We start from the raw sequence: 22,263 nt of genomic DNA on the forward strand, positions 1-22,263 counted from the left end.
TGGTTCTAAGTGAGATTCAAGCAAAAGCTTTTGAGTGGATTTCGAGTCGGCATCCAAAGAAAAAGTTCGAGTGGCTCTCGTGGTTCACAAATCCAAGCATATATCTCAAGTAGTTTTTCTTTTATGTATTCGCGTATATCGAGTTATGTAATGTATTTTGCTCGAGTTTTATTGTTGTTTAGTTTTCTAGTATGTAGTTTGAGGTGTTGGCTTGCTCCTAGGTTGCTCCCTTTGCAACCGGCTTCATGCCACACTCTCCTTCGTTGTGTTGTTTTGGCTTGACTCATGTTATTGTAAGGGCCAAGCTTTGATATCTTTCGCGTTTTCAATATAATCTTGCTTTTCAAAAAAAAAAAAAGATAATAAAAAATAAGAAGAATTGTTTAAAACAGGGCGAGTATCTTTAATTAGGCTAACTGGATTATCCCGTAACCATTTATGACCTTGTCTAGGCAGTGGCGGAGGGACATATAAGATTATGTGGTCCAATGACACCATCGAAAAAAAAGCTAAGCTAGTATTATATTATATATAATTTATAGATATAATTTGTAGTTTCTTATGAATTGACCCCAACCCCACATTCCCATCCATCCCAGATTCCCGGTTTAATTAAAACCCCACTCACTGCCCACTCAACAAAATTTAGTACACTACTTTTCATTTGGTAATTGGATTGAAAAACACAGCCCAATTGTTTATTAGTCTATGTAGCCCAATTGTTATTTTAATAGGGAGTAATACAAATCGTTGTTGACTTGGTTTCACGGAAGTTTGTAAAATAAAGTAACAAATTGCTTGGACTTTTATTCATATTATTATATTCATTAATTCATTAATTCATATAATAATACTAATACTTTTCTCAAGCTCGATCATCGTCAGCGAAGGAGCCGTCCATTCTCAATCAAGTGTATAATTTCAATTCAGGTAATAATATATCTGTTACATATTTTTTTTTCTTTTTTGATATCTAAAATTTTAGGGTTTATTATTTTTTAGGTTTTATGCTTAATTTACTTTCAATGTTTGATAATCCTAGTTTACTTCATTACTTGATACTATCATCATATCATGAATTGTTTATGTTACTTATTTGTACGTTCCATTTAATGTTGATTATATAGAGATGCAAGACACCCTAGATAATTTTGTAAAAAGAAAATCATCTAATGAATGAGAACCTTCAAGCGCAAAATTTCCAATAAAATTTCAAGATCTAACTCTATTCCTTCAATGCCAAAAGAAATTGATATAACTGATCTTCCTTAGGATCCCGCAAATAGAAAAAAAATATTAAACTATGACCCTAATCAAAGAGATGAAATCTGAGACTTTATTTGCAAAGAGGATCTTGTCAACCACGTGGTCATTCATGTCCGACAAAAAAGTAGGGCCCACTAATAGACGTTTTGTCGTAGCTTGGTTTGATGAATTTTGTTGTTTAGATTATACTGTAAAGGCGGATAATGCATATTGTTTGTGGTGTTATTTGTGTAGAGATCAAGTAGACAAACAGTGTGGTAGTGATTTTAATTTTTGTCTTGATCGTAGTTTGTCAGTTATTTTAGCGACATAATATATTTCGTTGTTATTTTATGACACCATCCACTTATAATCCTGGCTCCGCCACTGTGTCCAGGTCACCCCAAGATGCGTTGTTAGTGATGTTTCAACTTGAGATGAGGATCATTGATATGCGCAAAGCACACCTAATCTTATTGTAATATGATTACGAATTCGTCCACAGAGAGCAGTATTTAAGATTTAACGACTAATAATTATTCTAAAGATTTAAGTTGTAAAAATGGGGTTTTGATTTAAAACTAATTAAAGCAAAGTAAACAAAAAAGAATTCAATAAGACAAAGGGGTATTCACTTAGATTCAATTCCCTGGGATCCGGATTGCTTTTATTAAGAACAATGTAATCAAATCCCTAAGTATAACTCTCGTTAACCTAGTTCATTAATCAATTAGTAAGATAAGCTGGTGTCCCTCACTTAGATACTAATTATATCATGAAAGTGTCAGTTTTTCACTCTGGTTTCCCGCACGCTTCTGAAGAACACAGTCAATCACTATTAACTACTCAAGATTGTGATTCAGTTGAAGGGTAAATTGGTGTCCCTCTTTAGGCTTCACAATCACCTACTCAATTGATGGGTTAATTACTAGTCTAATTACAATGGTGTCCCGCATGCAATTCAACCAATCTAATTATCTATCAATAACCTAGACAAGTTAATTAATCTAGTAACTCTCGTTACATCAATCAACAGACAAGTAATTAATGGGATCAATTAATGGGAGTAATTAAGAATATGGATCAAGAGCAATTATTAATACATACAAAAGATTAAGCAATCCATCACCCAAGTTCAATCATCTAAATGAATACAAATCAAATTAGCTCATAATAAGGATTGAACACAAACACAAATAATTAAAGCACAAATAATTAATCATTCGATAGACACAAATAAATTAATCAAAGTATCACTAATTATGTGCTCGTAAAAAAACAATCAATATATGTGTTAACTTGATAAACTAATGAATTATAATTGAAATCACAATGACCTCTTGGATGTGCTCACGTTGAAGTCCACCAACCAAAAAAAATTAAACAAATAAATGCTGGAGACCTTCTGGTGTTTTTTTCTCAGTGACGTCTACCACAAGCCAACAAACGCACCCTCCTTTTATTTATTTTTCTTTTCGTTAGCCTCCAGGAACCCCAACAGAATTGAGAGCAAATTAAAAATACTCCGTAATAAATATCCTAAATCTAATTCTCTTGTCTCTCGTCTCCCGAATGGGATCCCCCAAATAAGATAGTTAAATTGCCTATATATAGGCTGAAAAATTCGTGAAGTCCAAGTAATTAATAAACCGCCTTTTCACTTTTGACGTCACCTTGAGAACAAAATCCGGCCCAAATATCAAATGGCTGTCATCTATTATTTATATATTTTCAGCATCAGCCCAATTAAAAGTAGATCACTAGCACATTTTCCTTGTTCTAAAATAATACGGCCCAATATGCTAATCATGTCAACTTCGTGATCCTAACTCCCACAACAATGCTTAAAATCTTGCAAAAGAACACAATAATGCTCTTAACTAATTCTTGAACACAAATCTTCACATTTATGAGATTCGAGCTCAAAGTCTTCAAATAGTATCAAAATTAATAATATCTTGAACTACTAACGCGAATAAAAATATATATAAATAATGCGCTATCAAATTCCCCCACACTTGAACCTTGCTTGTCCTCAAGTAAGCTTATCTTCGAATAATAAAACTCAATACAAGATTAACATACCCAAAGCGTCTTCAATAAAAATAGAGTTAAGATACACCATTAAAGTCTTCATGAGCAAATAGCCAAGCGTGTAAACTTCAACAAGCAATCGCAAGGTTCAAGTCTTCAACAAATCATCAAATTAACCACAATTCAAGCCTAAATCTACCCATCACAACGATTTTCCAGTAAAAGTCAACTCCATCTTCTAAAAGGTCATCAATCATTAATCATCAAGTATACAATTTTTCACAAACTCGAACTATTGACCTCCTTGACTTTGACCAATTATGTAGATTCACGGGATAGACATCAAATTACCAAAATTAACTCAAAATTATCAATAAGATATAAATCATAAGCTCCAATCACCATGAAAATCGCAATGTAAACCCCCAAAATGAACAAGGTTATAAATATCACAAAAAAATACCGTTCACCAAGGAATCTGTCGTGCACAAAGTATATGTCTTCGAAAAGCATGCTTCTTTCATCAACCCACTATGGCTATCCCTCTTTCACCTCCATGCCCCCAAAACACCAATAATCGTCAATTCCAAATATAACCGTCAATTCCAGAATTTGGGTTAAGGTGGGTGCGCCAAAGCGTAGGGGACTGGTTACCCCTATCTTTATGGTCAATCCGGGCACAGGATGACCGGCACTCATCAAGCTTTCTATCACAACTCTATGGTTTCTCTCATAGTAGGGCGAAAGCATTGACGGAGGTTCGTGGAATTAGTGCCCCACGTGGCTGATAAAGAGGTCCATCAATTCCATAATTTGGCTCAAAAGCCGGTGTGCATACAAGCCTTCCCGATTATGGGACAGCCGCACGGGTAGTTGCACTTAAGCGACCTACCTTGGGTGTAAATTTTTCGGGGGGGTCTATTGCACGAAACCTAAAAGACTTTACTTTCAAGCAATGGTCTTTTGAAACAAGCATAACTTGTAAGACTTTACTTACAAGTTCGGAAGACTTTACTTCTTAAGAACAACATGGGAGGACTCGATTCTCCCGGAAGTGTTTAAACACTTGTTTAAAGTTTTATTTAAGGTCCTTGGACCCCACTTCCCACGCATCTTAGCTTTTATGCTAATTTTAAGAAAATGTAGGAAGCAGTTACTACATTCTCGTATTTTAAAGGTTACCATGGCTTTTGGCCATGGCGTGCATTGTCTAAGAAAATGCTAGCACCAAGCCATTGCTCTTACATAAAAAGACAGCACGGTTGAAGCTCAAGGCTCCTCTTCCCACAGTACGATACATCGGTGTAATACATCGTGAAATGATGAATCAACCAATGTCAGTATGAAATGATGTAGATTAGGAAGTCTCCTACACCAAGTAAGACGGGCATTCGGAAGCCTTGACTTCCTTTATGGATGCACTTGAATCATCCTACAATTTTGGTTTTTAAAACCCTGGAAGACTTTGCTTCCTTATTACACACAACTCACTCAAAAGACAATACAAAACACCAAATTCACCAAAATCATAGAGGTACCTGCACAATTTAACTTACAAAATTGATAACATTTGCTTCATAAAACAACTACACTTGGCTTTTTGAATGAGCCAAAAATTTTAAAATTTCCCAAATTTTTCAACAATTCAATCAAAAATAAGACTCAAGCCAAGTGTATTACATCCGCGAGAATTTATATCTCCCCCCACACTTAAGATCATGTAATGCCCTCATTTACATGAAATCAGAAATATAAAGTATAAATTCGAGAGGACAATAGAGTGAATGGGAAAAACATAACCAGATGTAGAGCAATATAATCGCGAAACGGAGTGACAGACGGCTCTGCACTGACGGCCATTCCTCGATTGTCATCACATTATAGTACCTGCAATGATTACATAAGAACAAAACACAAAAAGAAAAATATTTCTTTTTTTTAAAAAAAAAAATTGTTGATTTTTTTTTGTTTTTTCAATTTTTTAGGATTTTTAGTTTTAAAAACACACGCATTATACAAATTTTACATTGTGCAAGTTTATTAACGAGTCTTGCACTAGACACCACCTTCCTCTCAACTGATGCCCGGATGGTGGGTTCCCTCCTTCTTCAAACCATGGGAACCACCACTTTCAATACCATTACCGATCACACTTATCAACCAATCATCTGCAGCCCTTGACTCCCTAGTCAGTTCCCTCAACTTTTCTTTCTCTTTTTCAGATAAATTAGAAACTAACCGGAGTCTTAACTGCTCATCTTTCTCATTCATCGCTTTCTTAACCCGCCCGAATAACCTTCTCATAGACCTATCAACAACATTATCATCGGGCGGTTTAACCTCGGGTTTTTCTTTAACAACTCCACCCCCACACTTAGGCTTTCTACTAGTCTCAGTTTCAACATTATTTTCACTAGTCAACACATTCACATAATCAATGGGTGTGGGTGGTGGTTTAACACTAAACTTTGTTTGAAATCTCAAAGTCTTACCTATATCCCTCAAAATAAACTTACAAGTCCTCTAGTCAGTTAATGCACCTGTAGTTGCTAAAAATGGTCTACATAAAACAATGGGTAAAACCTTATCCTCCGGCATATCAACAACCACAAAGTCTGCTGGGAACTCTAATTCACCTATTTTAATCACCAAATTTTCAGCAATCCCTATGGGTTTACTAATTGACTGGTTAATCAATCTAACTCCGGTATTAGTCGACTTAAGTTCATCAAAACCCAAACGTGAATAAACAGATAATGGCATAAGATTGGTACTCGCACCTGAATCAGTTAAACACCTAAAAATTTCAGAGTCATCAATCCTACAGGGCACTATGAATGGCCCGGGATCACCTAACTTTGGTGGCATATCACTCTTCTTCAAAATAGCAGCACATTCCGCTTCAAGAAACGCGGAGGATGCCTGCTCATGCTCACCCTTCTTTGCCATTAAATCTTTCAGAAATTTCCTATAATTGGGCATACCTGCAAGAACATCAACTAAAGGTACATGCACACAAATATTTTCATTAGAATTAATAGACTTACAAATAGTGTCCTTTGGTTGCTCGGATTGAATAGCTCTTAGATATGAAATGGGTGGCTTGTAAACTTTCAACTTAGGTGACGGTTTCACCTCTTCTTCCACTTTAATCTCATCAACACGAAACTCAGGAGACTCGGTAGTCTCAACACTATTCACCTCCGACTCTTGATTATCCGAACTAGAAGAACGCCCCGTCATCAAACTCATTAAGTAATTACCATACGCGGGAGTTATATCACTAACTCTAATCCAACCGTCTACACCATTATGAGTATAAGTAGGAATAACCTCATCGGAATCATAACCCTCATCACCAGAAATAGCATTAACATGCAAATAGGTAGGAACCTGAGGCTCTTTATTCTTCGCATCACTTCGGTTATTATTAGTCAAGATTGTTCGGGGTTGTAGTGACCCGAACTTTTCCATGTTTATATATATTAATTGAGATTGATATTTACATGATTAAATGTTTCCAACATGTTAAGCAATCAAACTTGTTAAGACTTGATTAATTGAAATAGGTTTCATATAGACAATTGACCACCCAAGTTGACCGGTGATTCACGAACGTTAAAACTTGTAAAAACTATATGATGACATATATATGGTTATATATATAGTTAACATTATATTATGATAATTAAACATATCATTAAGTATATTAACAATGAACTACATATGTAAAAACAAGACTACTAACTTAATAATTTTGAAACGAGACATATATGTAACGATTATCGTTGTAACGACATTTAATGTATATATATCATATTAAGAGATATTCGTACATCATAATATCATGATAATATAATAATTTAAAATCTCTTTTGATATTATAAACATTGGGTTAACAACATTTAACAAGATCGTTAACCTAAAGGTTTCAAAACAACACTTACATGTAATGACTAACGATGACTTAACGACTCAGTTAAAATGTATATACATGTAGTGTTTTAATATGTATTTATACACTTTTGAAAGACTTCAATACACTTATCAAAATACTTCTACTTAACAAAAATGCTTACAATTACATCCTCGTTCAGTTTCATCAACAATTCTACTCGTATGCACCCGTATTCGTACTCGTACAATACACAGCTTTTAGATGTATGTACTATTGGTATATACACTCCAATGATCAGCTCTTAGCAGCCCATGTGAGTCACCTAACACATGTGGGAACCATCATTTGGAAACTAGCATGAAATATCTCATAAAATTACAAAAATATGAGTAATCATTCATGACTTATTTACATGAAAACAAAATTACATATCCTTTATATCTAATCCATACACCAACGACCAAAAACACCTACAAACACTTTCATTCTTCAATTTTCTTCATCTAATTGATCTCTCTCAAGTTCTATCTTCAAGTTCTAAGTGTTCTTCATAAATTCCAAAAGTTCTAGTTTCATAAAATCAAGAATACTTTCAAGTTTGCTAGCTCACTTCCAATCTTGTAAGGTGATCATCCAACCTCAAGAAATCTTTGTTTCTTACAGTAGGTTATCATTCTAATACAAGGTAATAATCATATTCAAACTTTGGTTCAATTTCTATAACTATAACAATCTTATTTCAAGTGATGATCTTACTTGAACTTGTTTTCGTGTCATGATTTTGCTTCAAGAACTTTGAGCCATCCAAGGATCCATTGAAGCTAGATCCATTTTTCTCTTTTCCAGTAGGTTCATCCAAGGAACTTAAGGTAGTAATGATGTTCATAACATCATTCGATTCATACATATAAAGCTATCTTATTCGAAGGTTTAAACTTGTAATCACTAGAACATAGTTTAGTTAATTCTAAACTTGTTCGCAAACAAAAGTTAATCCTTCTAACTTGACTTTTAAAATCAACTAAACACATGTTCTATATCTATATGATATGCTAACTTAATGACTTAAAACCTGGAAACACGAAAAACACCGTAAAACCGGATTTACGCCGTCGTAGTAACACCGCGGGCTGTTTTGGGTTAGTTAATTAAAAACTATGATAAACTTTGATTTAAAAGTTGTTATTCTGAGAAAATGATTTTTATTATGAACATGAAACTATATCCAAAAATTATGGTTAAACTCAAAGTGGAAGTATGTTTTCTAAAATGGTCATCTAGACGTCGTTCTTTCGACTGAAATGACTACCTTTACAAAAACGACTTGTAACTTATTTTTCCGACTATAAACCTATACTTTTTCTGTTTAGATTCTTAAAATAGAGTTCAATATGAAACCATAGCAATTTGATTCACTCAAAACGGATTTAAAATGAAGAAGTTATGGGTAAAACAAGATTGGATAATTTTTCTCATTTTAGCTACGTGAAAATTGGTAACAAATCTATTCCAACCATAACTTAATCAACTTGTATTGTATATTATGTAATCTTGAGATACCATAGACACGTATACAATGTTTCGACCTATCATGTCGACACATCTATATATATTTCGGAACAACCATAGACACTCTATATGTGAATGTTGGAGTTAGCTATACAGGGTTGAGGTTGATTCCAAGATATATATAGTTTGAGTTGTGATCAATACTGAGATACGTATACACTGGGTCGTGGATTGATTCAAGATAATATTTATCGATTTATTTCTGTACATCTAACTGTGGACAACTAGTTATAGGTTACTAACGAGGACAGCTGACTTAATAAACTTAAAACATCAAAATATATTAAAAGTGTTGTAAATATATTTTGAACATACTTTAATATATATGTATATATTGTTATAGGTTCGTGAATCAACAGTGGCCAAGTCTTACTTCCCGACGAAGTAAAAATCTGTGAAAGTGAGTTATAGTCCCACTTTTAAAATCTAATATTTTTGGGATGAGAATACATGCAGGTTTTATAAATGATTTACAAAATAGACACAAGTACGTGAAACTACATTCTATGGTTGAATTATCGAAATCGAATATGCCCCTTTTTATTAAGTCTGGTAATCTAAGAATTAGGGAACAGACACCCTAATTGACGCGAATCCTAAAGATAGATCTATTGGGCCTAACAAACCCCATCCAAAGTACCGGATGCTTTAGTACTTCGAAATTTATATCATATCCGAAGGGTGTCCCGGAATGATGGGGATATTCTTATATATGCATCTTGTTATTGTCGGTTACCAGGTGTTCACCATATGAATGATTTTTATCTCTATGTATGGGATGTGTATTGAAATATGAAATCTTGTGGTCTATTGTTACGATTTGATATATATAGGTTAAACCTATAACTCACCAACATTTTTGTTGACGTTTTAAGCATGTTTATTCTCAGGTGATTATTAAGAGCTTCCGCTGTCGCATACTTAAATAAGGACAAGATTTGGAGTCCATGCTTGTATGATATTGTGTAAAAACTGCATTCAAGAAACTTATTTTGTTGTAACATATTTGTATTGTAAACCATTATGTAATGGTCGTGTGTAAACAGGATATTTTAGATTATCATTATTTGATAATCTACGTAAAGCTTTTTAAACCTTTATTGATGAAATAAAGGTTATGGTTTGTTTAAAAATGAATGCAGTCTTTGAAAAACGTCTCATATAGAGGTCAAAACCTCGCAACGAAATCAATTAATATGGAACGTTTTTAATCAATAAGAACGGGACATTTCAGTTGGTATCAGAGCGTTGGTCTTAGAGAACCAGAAAATTTGCATTAGTGTGTCTTATCGAGTTTGTTAGGATGCATTAGTGAGTCTGGACTTCGACCGTGTTTTCTTTAAAAATGATTGCTTAACATTTTTGTTGGAAACTATATATTTTTAACATATGAATATTATGTGATATATTAATCTCTTAACGTGTTTGATATTATGTGATAGATGTCTACCTCTAGAACAAGTCCCATTGACTCACCTAATAATAATGAAGAGTCAAATGTAAATTGGAATGATTTGTGGACTGATTCACAAGTTCCCGAAGAGGAACCGGAAGAAGAATCGGAACCGGAAGAAGAATCGGAACCGGATGAAGAAATAGAACCGGTGGGGGAAATAATAAAACGGTTAAGTAAAAGAAAATCCTCAACCAACCGACCAAAGTTAATTATGGTCAATGGTGTTTCCGCCAAGGAAGCAAAATATTGGGAGGATTACCAATTCTCCGATGAATCGGATTCCGACGAGAATTCCGATGATGTTATAGAAATTACCCCAACTGAATTTAAAAAGGCAAAAGAAAATAATAAGGGAAAGGGCATAAAAATAGAGAAATCTAATTCCAACCCCGATGAACTTTATATGTATCGTCAACCCCCGAAGTCCTTAAGTTGTAACAATGACCCGGGAACCTCTAAACCACCAGGTTTTTCTAAACCAATGTGGACAACGACGGCTCGTATTAGGGGAACATCATATATCCCTAGAAACTTGGCAAAACGAACCAAAACCGAAGAAGAAGAAACGAGCGAGTCGGAATAAGATAGTTGTCTTCGTGTGGTGTAATATATGGAATATAGTGTTCTTATGCTTTATGATATATGTAAAAATTGCTTGTATTAATAAGTATTTTTTTTATGAATCTAACTCTTGTCTATTTTACAGTTTAAAAACACAAAATGGATAGACAACCCAATATTTTAAGAGACCTACCCGGAGACATGATTGATGAAATCTTGTCTAGAGTCGGCCAGAATTCTTCGGCACAACTATTTAAGGCGAGATCAGTTTGTAAGACATTCGAAGAACGTTCCAAGAATGTCTTGGTTTATAAGAGACTTTCGTTTGAAAGATGGGGGATATCACATTGGGAAACCCATAAGTTACGATGTGTTTACTTTGACGCATATATTGCGGGGAACCCAAATGCTATTTTACGCAACGGGTTAAGAAATTATTTTGACTCAATATATCCGAATATTGGACTTCGTGATTTAGAAAAAGCGGCTAACATGCAACATAAAGAAGCATGTTATGCTTACGGATTAGTAATGTTCGCTTCTCACCAAAGTGAGAACAAGAACATCGGGCTACAACTATTAAACAAAACGTTTCCACAAGTGACGGAGTCGGTAATTGGGGTAAGAAATGAGGTTTTTAGATTATTACGGGACTGTTGGACATTACGTAACCCTCGTCCCTTTGATGACGTTACAACACGCTGTCTTATCAACGGCCATAACGGTTATGTTGCACAAGACCAAGGATGGGAAGTAGTCCTAGTAAAACCAGAATGCATGACTTGTTTCTGGACGTATGAATTACGTGTCTTTATTGCCTTTGCTGAACGACTTGTGTACTAGCTAGAATTGTCTTCACAACTATCTTGTATCAAAGTTATTGTGTGCTATATTTCATGCTTTATGTAAAATAAGCGGTATTGTAAGTTTGTAAAATATTGTATAAAAGTTTGAACGCGAAATATTATTATAATCAGTTTTTCATATAGAATTGTAGTAGTTGAATTGTATATTAGCTACTAAGTATGAACTTAACGGGTAGGTACTACCCGAATTTAAACTTATAAAACGCTAATATGAAGAAAAAGCTTTTATAAATGAGTTCATATTATGCTACGAAATACTATTAACTACTCTTAATATTCTGTATGATTAACTTGTTCCATTTAACTATTTTGAAGGAAATGGCACCGACTACTCGACACACCGTGAATATGAATGAAGAGGAATTCCGTACTTTTCTAGCTTCAAACATAGCCGCAGTACAGGCTGCGCTACATACCAACAATAACCTTGGATCTAGCAGTACAGGAAATCGTGTAGGATGCACCTACAAAGAATTCACTGCCTGCAAACCTTTGGAATTTGATGGAACCGAAGGACCGATCGGATTGAAACGGTGGACCGAGAAGGTTGAATCGGTGTTTGCCATAAGTAAGTGTACTGAAGAGGACAAAGTGAAGTACGCTACGCATACCTTCACAGGTTCTGCGTTAACATGGTGGAATACCTATCTAGAGCAAGTGGGACAAGATGATGCGTACGCACTACCGTGGTCAGCATTCAAGCACTTGATGAACGAGAAGTACCGTCCCAGAACCGAGGTCAATAAGCTCAAGACAGAACTTAGAGGGTTACGAACCCAAGGATTTGATATTACCACGTACGAAAGACGATTCACAGAATTGTGCCTATTGTGTCCGGGAGCATTCGAAGATGAGGAAGAGAAGATCGACGTGTTTGTGAAAGGATTACCGGAAAGAATCCAAGAAGATATAAGTTCACACGAGCCCGCCTCCATACAACAGGCATGTAGAATGGCTCACAAACTAGTGAACCAGATTGAAGAAAGAATTAAAGAACAGACTGCTGAAGAGGCCAATGTGAAGCAAGTCAAAAGAAAGTGGGAGGAAAACGGTGATAAGAATCACCAATACAACAACAACAGCAATTACAACAATAATCGCAACAATTATCCCAACAATCGCAACATCAATCGCAACTACAACAAACGGCCCAACAACAACAACAACAACAACAGCAACTACAACAATCATCTCAACAACAATAATAATCGCAACAACAACAACAATCAGAAGCAGCTATGCCAAAGGTGTGAAAAGAATCACTCGGGGTTCTGCACCAAATTTTGCAACAAGTGTAAAAGAAATGGTCATAGCGCGGCGAAGTGTGAGGTCTACGGACCAGGGGTTAATAGAACGAAAGGAACAAATGGTGTCGGAACGAGTAATGGCGGAGCAAGTAGTGTCGGAGCAAGTTATGCCAATGTAGTTTGTTATAAATGTGGAAAACCAGGCCACATTATTAGAAATTGCCCGAACCAGGAGAACACGAATGGACAAGGCCGTGGAAGAGTTTTCAATATTAATGCGGTAGAGGCACAGGAAGACCCGGAGCTTGTTACGGGTACGTTTCTTATTGACAATAAATCTGCTTACGTTTTATTTGATTCGGGTGCGGATAGAAGCTATATGAGTAGAGATTTTTGTGCTAAATTAAGTTGTCCATTGACGCCTTTGGATAGTAAATTTTTACTCGAATTAGCAAATGGTAAATTAATTTCAGCAGATAATATATGTCGGAATCGAGAAATTAAACTGGTTAGCGAAACATTTAAGATTGATTTGATACCAGTAGAGTTAGGGAGTTTTGATGTGATAATCGGTATGGACTGGTTGAAAGAAGTGAAAGCGGAGATCGTTTGTTACAAAAATGCAATTCGCATTATACGAGAAAAAGGAAAACCCTTAATGGTGTACGGAGAAAAGGGCAACACGAAGCTACATCTTATTAGTAATTTGAAGGCACAAAAACTAATAAGAAAAGGTTGCTATGCTGTTCTAGCACACGTCGAGAAAGTACAAACTGAAGAAAAGAGCATCAATGATGTTCCCATTGCAAAAGAATTTCCCGATGTATTTCCGAAAGAATTACCGGGATTACCCCCACATCGATCCGTTGAATTTCAAATAGATCTTGTACCAGGAGCTGCACCAATAGCTCGTGCTCCTTACAGACTCGCACCCAGCGAGATGAAAGAACTGCAAAGCCAATTACAAGAACTTTTAGAGCGTGGTTTCATTCGACCAAGCACATCACCGTGGGGAGCTCCTGTTTTGTTTGTCAAGAAGAAAGATGGTACATTCAGGTTGTGTATCGACTACCGAGAGTTGAACAAACTTACCATCAAGAACCGCTACCCACTACCGAGAATCGACGACTTATTTGATCAACTACAAGGCTCGTCTGTTTATTCAAAGATTGACTTACGTTCCGGGTATCATCAAATGCGGGTGAAAGAAGATGATATTCCAAAGACTGCTTTCAGAACACGTTACGGTCATTACGAGTTTATGGTCATGCCGTTTGGTTTAACTAATGCACCAGCTGTGTTCATGGACCTTATGAACCGAGTGTGTGGACCATACCTTGACAAGTTTGTCATTGTTTTCATTGATGACATACTTATTTACTCAAAGAATGACCAAGAACACGGTGAACATTTGAGAAAGGTGTTAGAAGTATTGAGGAAGGAAGAATTGTACGCTAAGTTTTCAAAGTGTGCATTTTGGTTGGAAGAAGTTCAATTCCTCGGTCACATAGTGAACAAAGAAGGTATTAAGGTGGATCCGGCAAAGATAGAAACTGTTGAAAAGTGGGAAACCCCGAAAACTCCGAAACACATACGCCAGTTTTTAGGACTAGCTGGTTACTACAGAAGGTTCATCCAAGACTTTTCCAGAATAGCAAAACCCTTGACTGCATTAACGCATAAAGGGAAGAAATTTGAATGGAATGATGAACAAGAGAAAGCGTTTCAGTTATTGAAGAAAAAGCTAACTACGGCACCTATATTGTCATTGCCTGAAGGGAATGATGATTTTGTGATTTATTGTGACGCATCAAAGCAAGGTCTCGGTTGTGTATTAATGCAACGAACGAAGGTGATTGCTTATGCGTCTAGACAATTGAAGATTCACGAACAAAATTATACGACGCATGATTTGGAATTAGGCGCGGTTGTTTTTGCATTAAAGACTTGGAGGCACTACTTATATGGGGTCAAAAGTATTATATATACCGACCACAAAAGTCTTCAACACATATTTAATCAGAAACAACTGAATATGAGGCAGCGTAGGTGGATTGAATTATTGAATGATTACGATTTTGAGATTCGTTACCACCCGGGGAAGGCAAATGTGGTAGCCGATGCCTTGAGCAGGAAGGATAGAGAACCCATTCGAGTAAAATCTATGAATATAATGATTCATAATAACATTACTACTCAAATAAAGGAGGCGCAACAAGGAGTTTTAAAAGAGGGAAATTTAAAGGATGAAATACCCAAAGGATCGGAGAAGCATCTTAATATTCGGGAAGACGGAACCCGGTATAGGGCTGAAAGGATTTGGGTACCAAAATTTGGAGATATGAGAGAAATGGTACTTAGAGAAGCTCATAAAACCAGATACTCAATACATCCTGGAACGGGGAAGATGTACAAGGATCTCAAGAAACATTTTTGGTGGCCGGGTATGAAAGCCGATGTTGCTAAATACGTAGGAGAATGTTTGACGTGTTCTAAGGTCAAAGCTGAGCATCAGAAACCATCAGGTCTACTTCAACAACCCGAAATCCCGGAATGGAAATGGGAAAACATTACCATGGATTTCATCACTAAATTGCCAAGGACTGCAAGTGGTTTTGATACTATTTGGGTAATAGTTGATCGTCTCACCAAATCAGCACACTTCCTACCAATAAGAGAAGATGACAAGATGGAGAAGTTAGCACGACTGTATTTGAAGGAAGTCATCTCCAGACATGGAATACCAATCTCTATTATCTCTGATAGGGATGGCAGATTTATTTCAAGATTCTGGCAGACATTACAGCAAGCATTAGGAACTCGTCTAGACATGAGTACTGCCTATCATCCACAAACTGATGGGCAGAGCGAAAGGACGATACAAACGCTTGAAGACATGCTACGAGCATGTGTTATTGATTTCGGAAACAGTTGGGATCGACATCTACCGTTAGCAGAATTTTCCTACAACAATAGCTACCATTCAAGCATTGAGATGGCACCGTTTGAAGCACTTTATGGTAGAAAGTGCAGGTCTCCGATTTGTTGGAGTGAGGTGGGGGATAGACAGATTACGGGTCCGGAGATTATACAAGAAACTACCGAGAAGATCATCCAAATTCAACAACGGTTGAAAACCGCCCAAAGTCGACAAAAGAGCTACGCTGACATTAAAAGAAAAGATATAGAATTTGAAATTGGAGAGATGGTCATGCTTAAAGTGTCACCTTGGAAAGGCGTTGTTCGATTTGGTAAACGAGGGAAATTAAATCCAAGGTATATTGGACCATTCAAGATTATTGATCGTGTCGGACCAGTAGCTTACCGACTTGAGTTACCTCAACAACTCGCGGCTGTACATAACACTTTCCACGTCTCGAATTTAAAGAAATGTTTTGCTAAAGAAGATCTCACTATTCCGTTAGATGAAATCCAAATCAACGAAAAACTTCAATTCTTCGAAGAACCCGTCGAAATAATGGATCGTGAGGTTAAAAGACTTAAGCAAAACAAGATACCAATTGTTAAGGTTCGATGGAATGCTCGTAGAGGACCCGAGTTCACCTGGGAGCGTGAAGATCAGATGAAGAAGAAATACCCGCATCTATTTCCAGAAGATTCGTCAACACCTTCAACAGCTTAAAATTTCGGGACGAAATTTATTTAACGGGTAGGTACTGTAGTGACCCGAACTTTTCCATGTTTATATATATTAATTGAGATTGATATTTACATGATTAAATGTTTCCAACATGTTAAGCAATCAAACTTGTTAAGACTTGATTAATTGAAATAGGTTTCATATAGACAATTGACCACCCAAGTTGACCGGTGATTCACGAACGTTAAAACTTGTAAAAACTATATGATGACATATATATGGTTATATATATAGTTAACATTATATTATGATAATTAAACATATCATTAAGTATATTAACAATGAACTACATATGTAAAAACAAGACTACTAACTTAATAATTTTGAAACGAGACATATATGTAACGATTATCGTTGTAACGACATTTAATGTATATATATCATATTAAGAGATATTCGTACATCATAATATCATGATAATATAATAATTTAAAATCTCTTTTGATATTATAAACATTGGGTTAACAACATTTAACAAGATCGTTAACCTAAAGGTTTCAAAACAACACTTACATGTAATGACTAACGATGACTTAACGACTCAGTTAAAATGTATATACATGTAGTGTTTTAATATGTATTTATACACTTTTGAAAGACTTCAATACACTTATCAAAATACTTCTACTTAACAAAAATGCTTACAATTACATCCTCGTTCAGTTTCATCAACAATTCTACTCGTATGCACCCGTATTCGTACTCGTACAATACACAGCTTTTAGATGTATGTACTATTGGTATATACACTCCAATGATCAGCTCTTAGCAGCCCATGTGAGTCACCTAACACATGTGGGAACCATCATTTGGAAACTAGCATGAAATATCTCATAAAATTACAAAAATATGAGTAATCATTCATGACTTATTTACATGAAAACAAAATTACATATCCTTTATATCTAATCCATACACCAACGACCAAAAACACCTACAAACACTTTCATTCTTCAATTTTCTTCATCTAATTGATCTCTCTCAAGTTCTATCTTCAAGTTCTAAGTGTTCTTCATAAATTCCAAAAGTTCTAGTTTCATAAAATCAAGAATACTTTCAAGTTTGCTAGCTCACTTCCAATCTTGTAAGGTGATCATCCAACCTCAAGAAATCTTTGTTTCTTACAGTAGGTTATCATTCTAATACAAGGTAATAATCATATTCAAACTTTGGTTCAATTTCTATAACTATAACAATCTTATTTCAAGTGATGATCTTACTTGAACTTGTTTTCGTGTCATGATTTTGCTTCAAGAACTTTGAGCCATCCAAGGATCCATTGAAGCTAGATCCATTTTTCTCTTTTCCAGTAGGTTCATCCAAGGAACTTAAGGTAGTAATGATGTTCATAACATCATTCGATTCATACATATAAAGCTATCTTATTCGAAGGTTTAAACTTGTAATCACTAGAACATAGTTTAGTTAATTCTAAACTTGTTCGCAAACAAAAGTTAATCCTTCTAACTTGACTTTTAAAATCAACTAAACACATGTTCTATATCTATATGATATGCTAACTTAATGACTTAAAACCTGGAAACACGAAAAACACCGTAAAACCGGATTTACGCCGTCGTAGTAACACCGCGGGCTGTTTTGGGTTAGTTAATTAAAAACTATGATAAACTTTGATTTAAAAGTTGTTATTCTGAGAAAATGATTTTTATTATGAACATGAAACTATATCCAAAAATTATGGTTAAACTCAAAGTGGAAGTATGTTTTCTAAAATGGTCATCTAGACGTCGTTCTTTCGACTGAAATGACTACCTTTACAAAAACGACTTGTAACTTATTTTTCCGACTATAAACCTATACTTTTTCTGTTTAGATTCTTAAAATAGAGTTCAATATGAAACCATAGCAATTTGATTCACTCAAAACGGATTTAAAATGAAGAAGTTATGGGTAAAACAAGATTGGATAATTTTTCTCATTTTAGCTACGTGAAAATTGGTAACAAATCTATTCCAACCATAACTTAATCAACTTGTATTGTATATTATGTAATCTTGAGATACCATAGACACGTATACAATGTTTCGACCTATCATGTCGACACATCTATATATATTTCGGAACAACCATAGACACTCTATATGTGAATGTTGGAGTTAGCTATACAGGGTTGAGGTTGATTCCAAGATATATATAGTTTGAGTTGTGATCAATACTGAGATACGTATACACTGGGTCGTGGATTGATTCAAGATAATATTTATCGATTTATTTCTGTACATCTAACTGTGGACAACTAGTTATAGGTTACTAACGAGGACAGCTGACTTAATAAACTTAAAACATCAAAATATATTAAAAGTGTTGTAAATATATTTTGAACATACTTTAATATATATGTATATATTGTTATAGGTTCGTGAATCAACAGTGGCCAAGTCTTACTTCCCGACGAAGTAAAAATCTGTGAAAGTGAGTTATAGTCCCACTTTTAAAATCTAATATTTTTGGGATGAGAATACATGCAGGTTTTATAAATGATTTACAAAATAGACACAAGTACGTGAAACTACATTCTATGGTTGAATTATCGAAATCGAATATGCCCCTTTTTATTAAGTCTGGTAATCTAAGAATTAGGGAACAGACACCCTAATTGACGCGAATCCTAAAGATAGATCTATTGGGCCTAACAAACCCCATCCAAAGTACCGGATGCTTTAGTACTTCGAAATTTATATCATATCCGAAGGGTGTCCCGGAATGATGGGGATATTCTTATATATGCATCTTGTTATTGTCGGTTACCAGGTGTTCACCATATGAATGATTTTTATCTCTATGTATGGGATGTGTATTGAAATATGAAATCTTGTGGTCTATTGTTACGATTTGATATATATAGGTTAAACCTATAACTCACCAACATTTTTGTTGACGTTTTAAGCATGTTTATTCTCAGGTGATTATTAAGAGCTTCCGCTGTCGCATACTTAAATAAGGACAAGATTTGGAGTCCATGCTTGTATGATATTGTGTAAAAACTGCATTCAAGAAACTTATTTTGTTGTAACATATTTGTATTGTAAACCATTATGTAATGGTCGTGTGTAAACAGGATATTTTAGATTATCATTATTTGATAATCTACGTAAAGCTTTTTAAACCTTTATTGATGAAATAAAGGTTATGGTTTGTTTAAAAATGAATGCAGTCTTTGAAAAACGTCTCATATAGAGGTCAAAACCTCGCAACGAAATCAATTAATATGGAACGTTTTTAATCAATAAGAACGGGACATTTCAGGGGTGGCCCATTGACATTCGGATTGGCTTGCGTATTCGAAGGGAGAGCACCTGGTGGTCTCTCCGTGAGTGACTGAGCTATACGCCCCACATCCCGTTCTAAATTCTGAATCGAGGCATGTTGACTTCTCACTTGCTGCTTTGTTGATTCACTATCTTTCCTCAATGCCGTGATCCTTTCATCTGTATTTATAATAAAACCCCGCAATAACTCCTCTAATGAAGGACCCTTATCCACATATGACTGATTTTGATTTCGATTAATGAACCCCGGTGGTCCGTTTCTTTGATAACCCGAACTACCTCTTTGATACTGATCATTGTATTGATTACCTAAGTAGTTCACCTGCTCTTCCATAATTGCCTGATTACAATCCTTTGTGAGATGTGGCCCTTGACATAACTCACAACCAACTTTCATAGCATGCATCTCTTTAGTCATCGATTCCATTTGTCTTTTAATAGTTGCTAGTTGTGCTCTAACCGATGCGAGCTCATCACTAGTTTCGGTACTAGCGACATGAGAAGAGCGAGAAACATCCATCTCTTGATGCCAATCATATGAGTGTGTAGCCGTTTCGGAGATGATGTTGTAAGATTCATCCGGAGTCTTTTTCATCAAAGAACCACCTGCAGCAATATCTATTTCTTTCCTCGTTGGCACATTAACACCTTTATAGAAGATCTGGACCTTATTGAAGTTGTTCAACCCGTGTTGAGGACAATTACGTAACATCTTACCCAATCGTGTCCATGCATCATAAAGTGTCTCATGTGGCTTTTGAGTGAAGTGATTAATGTCACTTTGCAATTGAGCAGCCTTAGAAGCTGGAAAGAAACGCAGCAGAAACTTATCTTCCATCGTAGTCCAATTATCAATATCACCTTCAGGCAATGATTCTAACCAGTCCTTGGCGTCATCTTTCAATGACCAAGGAAAAACCCTCAAGTAGATAACTGTATCTTCGACATTCGCAATCTTGAACAAATTACAAATACTCTTAAAATTCCGAAGATGCTCGAATGCTCTTTCGGTGTACCCCTGAACTGACATTGATGAGTTATCATGTTAAGAATCTGCCCCTTGACCTCAAAATCTGTGTTGACTATCGGTTGTCTAATGGCATGTCCATTACCAGCCCTCGTGGCTTTCATTAAAGCTTCCATGGATTGACCTCGCGCTGGATCACCCATTGTATCTTCTTCCTTCTTGATATATTCAAAATCCGGAATATAAAAAGGTAATTCAGCAAAACCTTCGGCGATTTCCTGTTCAACTTTAGCTTTGCTGCGTGTATGGTAAACTCTAGAGCCCAGAGTTCTTAGTACCTAACCTGCGATCACACCACATCAAACAATCTGTGTAAATCCGAAAAATAACATAAAAGTAACTTTCGCGTAAACAAGTTCCCACGAAAGGATCGAATAACTAAAAGTTATAAAAACCTAAGACACACCGCTCCCCGGCAGCGGCGCCAAAAATTTGATATGCGCAAAGCACACCTAATCTTATTGTAATATGATTACGAATTCGTCCACAGAGAGCAGTGTTTAAGATTTAACGACTAATAATTATTCGACTTTTTTGCTCAGTTGGTCCCTCTATTATACCCCAAATCACTGGTTTGGTCCCTCAGTTTTTAATTTGGCAATCAGAGTCCCTTTATTATTTTAATTTTGCAATTGGAGTCCCTCCGTCAACTGGACATCCAAATCGAACGTTAACTATCATCATGTGAGTTACACGTGATGGGTATTATCGGAATTAAATTTTTTTTTTTTGGTATTTAATAACGCCAACGGGTAAGGTCTCCACTTTCATCCTCCGCTTTTCACTCTCTTCTCACTTGAAACCCTAATTCATTTACATAACGTATTAATCAGAAATTGGAGCTACAAATCGATAACAATGGAATGCTGGTGTGGTCGACCTTGTGTAATTCGAATATCTGGCACTGAATCTAACCCTGGACGTCGATTCTATACATGTGAAAAAAAGGTAAGATTGTTTATGTTGTTTCGAATTTTATGAAATAATTAACAAGATGTTAGCATTTCCTGTTTATGTTGTTGCTCAGATCACTAGGTGCGACTTCTTTGCTTGGTATGATCCTCCAAATACAATCAATGCCCTAGCTACACTTATGAATGCCAAAATGGAAGTGGATGAAAAGCTCAAAGATGCAGAAAAAAGAGGGACGAATTGGAAGATGATGTGTATATTTAGCTGGATTGTGTTTGGTATTTATTTTTTTAGTCATTGAAATTGTGGTGTATGTATGATGTACTTTGTAAAATGGTAATGGTAATGGAATGAAGGTTGTTTTGTTAAATTTTGCATCTGTTTTATATGTGTATCAGTAACCTTACAACACAAGACAATGACTCCAAGTGTAGACAATAAATTGTAACCAAAGTCATACAGTGTAACCAAAAACACAAGACAATACATTGTAACTA

The 22,263-nt window shown here is 35.6% G+C and overlaps 1 protein-coding gene across 1 annotated transcript; it reads right to left on the reverse strand.

Moving 5' to 3' along the window:
• Positions 1-4,726: 4,726 nt before the first annotated feature.
• Positions 4,727-20,997, reverse strand: LOC139859509 (uncharacterized). Its single transcript, XM_071848292.1, has 7 exons — positions 20,856-20,997; positions 20,545-20,766; positions 19,820-20,196; positions 5,820-6,744; positions 5,441-5,771; positions 5,080-5,166; positions 4,727-4,817 (listed from the first exon to the last, which is right to left on the reverse strand). Exons 1-7 carry the CDS (start codon positions 20,995-20,997, stop codon positions 4,727-4,729), a joined length of 2,175 nt encoding a protein of 724 aa, XP_071704393.1.
• Positions 20,998-22,263: the final 1,266 nt, after the last annotated feature.

Source organism: Rutidosis leptorrhynchoides, chromosome 7, assembly GCF_046630445.1.
Source record: "Rutidosis leptorrhynchoides isolate AG116_Rl617_1_P2 chromosome 7, CSIRO_AGI_Rlap_v1, whole genome shotgun sequence".
NCBI classification, from domain to species: Eukaryota; Viridiplantae; Streptophyta; class Magnoliopsida; order Asterales; family Asteraceae; genus Rutidosis; species Rutidosis leptorrhynchoides.

Coding starts and splice junctions, on each gene's coding strand:
- LOC139859509 (XM_071848292.1), bottom strand. CDS start 20,997: ATGGGTGATCCAGCGCGAGGTCAATCCATGGAAGCTTTAATGAAAGCC. Junction 20,197..20,544: donor TGATGCATGGACACGATTGG/GTAAGATGTTAC, acceptor AGTTATGTCAAG/GGCCACATCTCACAAAGGAT. Junction 5,772..5,819: donor ACCATTTTTAGCAACTACAG/GTGCATTAACTG, acceptor TGAGGGATATAG/GTAAGACTTTGAGATTTCAA.